This window comes from Pundamilia nyererei, unplaced genomic scaffold (assembly GCF_000239375.1).
Source record: "Pundamilia nyererei isolate P.nyererei 1_Seehausen unplaced genomic scaffold, PunNye1.0 scaffold00050, whole genome shotgun sequence".
Taxonomy (NCBI): Eukaryota; Metazoa; Chordata; class Actinopteri; order Cichliformes; family Cichlidae; genus Pundamilia; species Pundamilia nyererei.
Window position 1 is genome coordinate 2,067,422 of NW_005187451.1, and position 8,512 is coordinate 2,075,933.

General features: G+C 42.5%; 1 protein-coding gene across 1 annotated transcript; it reads left to right on the plus strand.

The window, feature by feature from the left end:
* Positions 1 to 169: 169 nt before the first annotated feature.
* abhd8b (abhydrolase domain containing 8b) lies at positions 170 to 8,295 on the plus strand. Its single transcript, XM_005733168.1, has 5 exons — positions 170 to 378; positions 3,245 to 4,054; positions 5,758 to 5,928; positions 6,360 to 6,576; positions 7,613 to 8,295. Exons 2-5 carry the CDS (start codon positions 3,255 to 3,257, stop codon positions 7,850 to 7,852), a joined length of 1,428 nt encoding a protein of 475 aa, XP_005733225.1. The 5' UTR covers positions 170 to 378; positions 3,245 to 3,254; the 3' UTR covers positions 7,853 to 8,295.
* Positions 8,296 to 8,512: the final 217 nt, after the last annotated feature.

The window sequence follows — 8,512 nt, forward strand, 5'->3', positions numbered from 1 at the left end:
TCTCCCCTTACATAGCAGCAGGGGACAAGTGTTCACTCCCACTAACCGAACCGGGAGCCAACGGTGTTTGTAAGACGATCAGCTATCGATGGATTAAAAGCATCCGCGGAGCTCCGGTGGGTTTCCGAGCGCACGCGCAGATATTTCAGCGTGGACGTGGAGTTTCTGGAGCGCGCAGATATGTGGATCTACCTGTGACCCACAAAGAGATGCGCTGTCAATCGGTCGATACTGGCCGCCATGTGGACAGGGCAACAAAATCCAGATAAATTAGATTACTGGATTGACCGCAACAGATTATAGTTCTCCTACTTCCCCGATGCTTGACGAGAAAACAATCTGAAAAATTAGACGGAATTTGAGGGGAAACAGGGAAAGGTAAGCCTTCTGATTTAATTAGTGTGTTTATCCCATTTTTTTCTGCGGACTGTAAATATTCAGATTATAAAGTAGTTTAAGGATTTCTGCAGGAGGCAAGACGAAGGTCGCTATGTAAAGGTGAGCTCCGTCATTGAAGACGCACGGGTCATTCGGTGTAAATAACGGAAAGGATTTTTATTTGACGTTACATTCTAGTGTACACTGAAAAGAGAAACCTTCTGGCACTTGCTTCACCTGATGCATCAGACAGTGAGTCTATTCAAAGAGCTTTGATTGTGTTTAGTGAATGCATGGGCCCAGCAGCTTTAAATACCAGGTACAAGACTCCTATTATTATAGTAGTAGAAGAAGAAGACCACCAAAACATTAGAGATGGATTTTCGTTGTTGTCTTGCTTAAATTATTTCTTAATGCTCACTTTGATGAATTTGTAGTTACAACAAACTGGTTATAAAAATGTATAACTTACTAACGTATCACATTTCAAAGCTTCAGTCCACACCTGCTATGTGATTCTAGTTGTGTCAAACATGTCAGCAAATGCAATGGATCTTTAATGGTGCAGCACAACTAATACACTGGTTAAATAAACAAGTGTGAGACTATAGCAACAGTGAAGCTAATGCAGTTGTTTTTAATCCGAATTACAGTCTCTACTCGTTTTTCTGGGCATCAGTCCCACTGTGATTGTGTCTAACCTGCATGCAATGTTATATAACAGCCAGTCACAGTCTCCGACCGCAGGGCCCGAGCAGGAACTTTAGCAAGAAGCAAACTCACTAATAGGGACGACTTTAATCAGGTGATATTTAAATGGACGGCACAGCCACAGGGAGGATGTTGTGAATATCTGCCTGTGAACATAAGCTCATCATGGTTCAATAAATAGATAGTAACACCCTGGCTGTACTTTGCATAAAAAATATAGTGTTAGATGAATGTAGGTACTTTCATGTGTGACTTTGTGTTACAATGTGTTAAAAAAGAGTCCTTCCCACTCTGCGTCTATGTGAATGTGTCCTGATTGTGTTAAGACCTTCTTTGTGTTCAGTTCATTTACACCAGGGGTGTGAAACTCGTGGCTCGGGGGCCACTTGCGGCCCGTATATTGACGTGAAGAAACATAATGCAATTTGAAGGGACTTCTTATGTTTGGGAGGATTTGTTTGTTGTTGAGTGCGATGCTAAAATAAGTTCTTTAAAAAGCCAAAAACGATTCAATATGAAGGCAACATGAGCAGAGAGCACAAACATGCTGAGGGATCGTCTGTCTGCTGTCACAGACTCATGTGTGCACTTAATACAAACAAAACCATAGCAGAAGTGATGCCACGTGTGAAAGAGAGAACGAGTGTCATTATTTGGTATTTCAATCAAAGGCTTCAGTTAGTTATGAGTTTGCAGTTTTGTCTTGTTATACAATATTTGAAATGTAAATTCTGGTGAGGGGGATGAGGGGGGATCGGACTATGTGACAGGGGCGTGGTAGATGGATAAAGGTTTATCTTTTGTGCTTGTAAGCTGGTTTAGGTTATGATCCAGCCTCGCCAGTATTTTATACAAATGGAACAGGAAATAAAATGCGTCACTCCTTCTGCCTGATCAAAATGATGCCTTTTGTTGTGAGATGAATGGGCGACCCTCACTTATGTGAAAATGCCGCTCTCAGCCTCTTCCTGTCAGTACAGGCAGCACCGCACTGTTATTTGGAGAGTGGATGTGCCAGTATAAGCAGAAAGGGCTAAAAGGGCCAAGCAGGAATATTGTTTTACGTTGTGCTTATAATCCCCACATGAAAACAGGAGCTGATGTAAAGTTGAGAGAAAAACGCAACAGTATAAAACTGTCTCTGCACAGTGCCATAGTTTCCTGTTTTTATCCAGAGACAGATTGTGCTCTGTGGACTTAAACAGAGAGACTGAGAGTATAATCCTTTCTAGTAGGGAGGAAGGTAGGATAATGCAGCCAGCAGAGACGCTTGCAGACCCTGCATGGCTGCTGTTGCCATAGCAGATAATCAACCAACAACTGATACTGCAGGAGGACCTGTGTAATGCACAGCGACACCTTTTGGGGGCTGTTTAGTTACAAAATTGTTGTAGAAGTTTCAAAAGAAGCAAGGAAGTAGAAAGGTGGTTGTATTGGGATTGAAGAATATGATATACAGTAGAAGAAGAAGAGCGTGCTGTCTATATGAGCTTAATTTACACCAAAGTAACACTCTGGCTTTTCTTTATTCATGAATATCCTTCAATAATCACTGAGCAACGCTTCAAAAAAGCACCTTTAATCACCGATGGGTTGTTGTGTGGTTTTAACCAGTAGTGCTGCTGCGTGTTGCTCCTGCAGAGCGATCACATGGTGGACAGCTTTAACTCAGGGAGCTATTACCATCCGTTCATGTCTATTAATACCACGAAAGGCCGTGCTGAGTAAAGATGGTGATCAGTTACGTCTGACAGAAAGCAGCAAGGCTTTAAGTTGTAAACAGATGCCGGGGTGTAAAGGCACCTGAACTTGTTTATTTCTCTGAATGGTACATTTAAGCTTCCCAGATAGTCAGTTGATGTAGAGAAGTCTTAAATGACATGCAGCATATATTTAGTTGATATTTGCCATTTAACTCTGCTGTTTCTCCAAATGCATGTGCTTGATGCATGTATGCATGTATACTGTGCCTTCATCTCCTCATATTCATCTTCCTGAGCGAATTTCTAATGACACGAGCAGAGAATCATTTTGCCATAGTTTTGTGTTCTTATTCTGGCTTAACTAGAGAGCTTGCTTGTATGATAAAGGTTCACATTGCTTCGCTTCGCTCGTGTTTCTTATGTGTGTTTTTATGTGACTATATTCCCTGCAGACTGGCAGCCATGCTGACCAGCTTTCTGGAAGGTCTGCTCTGCTGCTTCACCTCAAAGCCGACCAATATTGTGGTTCCTGTAGAAACCTCAGAACCTGCTGATGGCTACGAGTTTGTGGAGGTAAAACCGGGCCGCATTCTGCGAGTTCGGCATATCATCCCCGACAGGCCGGTGGTGGAGGAGCCCACCGGGGTTGGTGGGAGTGTGAGCTGCAAACGAAAAATCACAGTTTACCGTAACGGACAGCTGTTCATTGAGAACTTGGGTGACAGGGCGAGCGCAGAGCTGAAAAGCTGCCAGAATGGAGAGACAGAACCCAACAGCACCATGGAGGTAGAACTGACGGACTGTGGTAAGTCGTCGCCGCCCGTCAGCATTCCTGAGGCGAGATCAGACTCTGTCACGGCTGGAAACAACGGCGCATCGGACACAGCAGCAGCAGCGGGTGAGGCACCTGCTGCTGGACAGACTGACCAATCTCAGCAACCCAGGAAGCGCAGGCGGAAGCCCAAGCGCACTGTGGTGATCGACTGTGAAAGGAAGATATCAGCCTGTAAAGGGACACATCCAGATGTGGCGTTGTTCTTCATTCACGGGGTCGGAGGTTCGCTGGATATCTGGGGAAGCCAGCTGGACTTCTTTTCTCGGCTGGGCTACGAAGTGATTGCCCCGGACCTGGCAGGACACGGAGCCAGCTCAGCACCGCAGATTCCTGCAGCGTACACGTTCTATGCGCTGGCTGAGGATATGAGAATCATCTTCAAGAGATACGCTCGGAAGAGGAATATCCTCATAGGACACTCTTACGGGTGAGTCCCAGATCACAGCGTTCAAACAGAACACGGTCCGGAGGTCATCCAGAAGTGTTCAGGAAACCTCAGCGCCTCTTTGTTTCAGTCATTTGTCAGGCAAAGATCTGAGATCTTACTGGAGGTTCTGAAATATAAGAATTTACTCTGCAGTTTCATTAAAATTCAACATATTTAGATTTCATGAAGTTAGTCAGATAAAACAAGAATTTTACCATACCATACAAAACCAACTTCAAGCACTTTAACAGTCACAGCAGTTATAAAGTGATACACAAAAATGATTAAATACATTAAAAACAATCAAAAGTACAAAAATAACACCAATTAAGCTACAATAAAAACAAATACACTGGTTCAAAGACCACGAGGGATGAATAATTAAAAATGTTCAAAACTAATTCTAAAAATAGGTTTTTTTAGACACGTCATAATAAGCTATGGAAAATAAAGTTGCCAGTAAACAAAAGGTGTAGCAACATACAGTGGGACATGCTATACAGTAACAAAAGATATGTTAAGAAGAACTGTTAAACTTCTATAATTAGAGCTATAATTAAAACCACAAATGTAAATTATACAGCACAGACATTTAGTATGTGAATAACATATATATTTCATTTCAAAGGGACTTTCCAGTCTAACTAAATAAATGATTCTTTGCCCTCATAAGCATGAAACAATAACTTTGAGTAAAATACAACAGAATAAATGGTAAACAGACTGGTTCTTATAAAGTGCTTTTCTACTCTACTCAGCACTCAGGTAGCTTTATACAACTTGCATGATTCATCCAAGCACTTTTTTCTATGCATATGTGCTTTCTGACAAACATTTACACTGATGGATGCATCAGAGAGCAACTTTAATTCATTTTTATTTAAATAGCACCAAATCACAACAACAGTCGCCTCAAGGTGCTTTATATTGTACAGTAGATCGTACAATAATAGATACAGAGAAAAACCCAACAATCATATGACCCCCTATGAGCAGCACTTTGGTGACAGTGGGAAGGAAAAACTCCCTTTTAACAGGAAGAAACCTCCGGCCGAACCAGGCTCAGGGAGGGGCGGGGCCATCTGCTGTGATTGGTTGGGGTTGGACTAACTTGGGTTTAGAATCTTTCCCAAGGATATTTGGCACCACCCACAAACCGCCAGCCTCCAGTTAGTATGTATGCTCTGCCTCCTGAATAAACCTGTAAACTGAATCTATGCTCATCCAGTGAACTTCTTTTGACCAGATTCTAATAAGTGTGTTTTGCATTGTATGTAACAAAAATTACATGGAAAGTTTACACGTAATCAAATTCCTGTAATTTCCTGCAAACAAATGACTTGAAGTCGGCATTTTGTGCATAAATACTTTTTCGAGTGTAGTGAATATAAAATTTTATTCTGTCTGTTATTTAGCTGGGTCTTATGCTACGCTAACTTCCTTTTACTTCCTGTATAGCCATTAAAATCGGTGTTATTGCTGTTAACTGTGATAATTATTGCTCAGTTTCTTACACACTATATTTAATCCAGACTTTAAAGACGTGCTGACTTGTGAAAATGTGAGCAAGTGAAAAAGTGAGGCACAATATTTGGACTCACACATAAAAAAGACCAATTCTGAACAGTAGATTTCAAAGATGACTACCACAGCATGATTACCTGGTTTTTTCAGTCTGTCCTGTAACTGTTCTTTTTGTCTAGTGTGTCGTTCTGCACCTTCCTGGCTCATGAATATCCAGAACAAATTCACAAGATGGTGATGATCAACGGCGGCGGTCCCACAGCTCTGGAGCCCAGCCTCTGCTCCATCTTCAACCTGCCCACCTGTGTGCTTCACTGCCTCTCCCCACTGCTCGCCTGGTGCTTTCTCAAGTAAGACAGCGAAACTGAAAGATCCTCCAAGGAAGGAGGCACGACTCAGTTTGTTTTCTGTTTCTCTAAACAGTTGAAGTTCAGGTTTGTAGCCTCCTAAACATAAACGCAATGAGTCCAGTCAGATGAAATGTGCACACAGTTGGGTATTTTGCAGTGTTATACATTGCTTTTTCAATATTACATCATAGTGCCAATATTTATTTAAGACCAATCGTATTTACACATTTTGCAGAAAGAGTGTGAGTAAGAGAGTTTGACAAAGAAATAAAAGTCGTGCAGACAGTAAAACTGTCTGTAGTAGCAAATCCTGTTTATTGTATGTGTAATATCATGTATGTAGGATAATTCTTCTTATGTTTAATCTGCTGTTCAATTAATGTTTAAAATAAAAAAAAATTTCTTTGGTATAAATGTCGTCTACTCTGCAGGGCGGGCTTTGCTCGGCAGGGCGCCAGGGAGAAGCAGTTGCTGAAAGAGAACAATGCCTTCAATGTGTCGTCTTTTGTGTTGCGTGCCATGATGAGCGGGCAGTACTGGCCTGAGGGGGACGAGGTCTACCACGCTGAGCTGACAGTGCCCGTCCTGCTGGTGCATGGCATGCATGACAAATTTGTCCCTGTTGAAGAGGACCAACGAATGGCAGAAGTAAGTGGGGGGTCTCACACTTCCTAAAGAAGCTATTATTATTATAAATAACAGATTGTGGACTGAAAACATCATTCTGTGGTGAAAAGGATAAGAAATGTGTCCCAGTTTGGAAAGAAGAAAATCCAGTTAAAAACTTCATTAAAGCAGACGTTCAGCTTTATTTATACAGCAACAAAGCACAACAACAGGTGCCTCAATGTGCTTTATATTGTAAGGTAGCGAAAACCACAATAATCAGAAGATCCCCAATGAGCAAGCGCTATGGTGACAGTAGGAAGGAAAAACTCCTTTTTAACAGGAAGAAACCTCAGAACCAGCTCAGGGAGGGGCGGGGCCATCTGCTGCAACCAGCTGGAGTGATTGGACAAAGACGGGACAAAGACGTGGGAGAGCGTCATAATTTCAAAGCTATGTAATATAAGATAAGAATCATCACCTTCCTTTGTGTTTCAAGTTGAACTCTCCGGTGAACATTTGATAATCTTTCAGCCTGGTTCTTCTCTCTGATGAAAATAGCTGCTCTGCACGCAGCGAGGAAATTAGCTTAGGAAACAGATCGTTCCCTCAGGGGTCGGTCAAAGCAAAGATAGAAATATAATTCTCAGGTGGCCAGAAAACTGCTAAACGGGCAGCAGTTTGCAAACAAATTCACCGTAACAAGCTGAAATATGAAATCAGGTCAGTTTACAGCATCCAGTGAATGTTTAAAAAAATCAGCTGCTTTAACAAATTCTCAGGTAAACAGCAGCTAAAACGATGATGCAGCGGCTGAACTTTAGTGGCTGATTCATGAGAAGAGACACAGAAATTCATGTAAATGCCAAATCGTGTCCTTCTGTCAACTTACACACATGATGTGCTTGTTTTCCGCCCACTAAAAAGGACCAAAGGGTTTTGTTTGGATTCACACTTTGACTCTGATTCATTCATTTGAACTGTAGTTTGTTATTTGCAGAAATATTTGACAATATCATTCAGAAAGTGTTGAGCTGGTGATGAGTCTAACCTTTATTCTTATCCTTATTCTTATCAGATACTTCTAATGGCGTTCCTGAAGGTCTTGGAGGACGGCAGTCACATGGTCATGATGGAGTGTCCGGATCCTGTTAATACGCTCCTGCACGAGTTCTTCCTCTGGGAACCGCTGACCCTCCCAGCGCCAAAGAAAGAGTCCAAAACCCGTCCAGAGACCGCTAAAGCTCGAACTGATAACACTCAGGCGATAGCTGAGCCCAGCAAGGCCCGGCCTGCGACTGCTAAACCAGCCCAATGAAGAGGCAGCAGGTTCACATCAGAGCTGAAACACTGGTTGTTACGGTGAATCGAGGTCGGCCAGTCGGTGCATCACAAGCATCCCAGTGCATCTGGTGCAAGCTGTTAAACCTGATGATGAGCCAGTTAACTGGTCCTGCTGGAGGCGGGACACTCTGCAGAGGTCACTGATTCCAAATAAACTCCAACCACGTAACACACAGCAGCGAGGACGCGTTTGTGCCTTGAACTGATGCGTTACAGTGACGGTACCTGGATCGGGGAAGCACAAATGGAAACAGCCACGAAGGCAACGATGAAAACAGCTGCCAAGTGGGAAAGATGATAAACTGGGACAAGAACACGTGGCTCCTGGTTGAGCACAAGCTGTAATTAACAGCTGAGACTCAACCTTATGAAGTGTAGCTGGATAGTCAGTCACTTTTTTTATTCCTCATAAGTATTGCAAACCTTACCTGTTGTAAAGGTAAGCATGTGAAAATAACACAATGCCATACACGAAATAACTAATTGAGAAGATGTTTTTTGATGAAAAACAAAACCTCCGTCCATTGGCCTTTTTCTTCTCTTCTTCTCACTGATGCATGAAGCTCAGTGTAGCTATGAAAGCAGCTGCTTCTGGTATTTAATAGAAATGCATTAATGGGGGTTTAAGGGGGGG

Excerpts from the sequence above, each read along its gene's own strand:
- abhd8b (XM_005733168.1), top strand. The coding sequence starts at position 3,255 with ATGCTGACCAGCTTTCTGGAAGGTCTGCTCTGCTGCTTCACCTCAAAG. Across the intron at positions 5,929-6,359 it reads CTCGCCTGGTGCTTTCTCAA|GGCGGGCTTTGCTCGGCAGG; the intron begins GTAAGACAGCGA and ends TCTACTCTGCAG. Across the intron at positions 6,577-7,612 it reads AGGACCAACGAATGGCAGAA|ATACTTCTAATGGCGTTCCT; the intron begins GTAAGTGGGGGG and ends TATTCTTATCAG.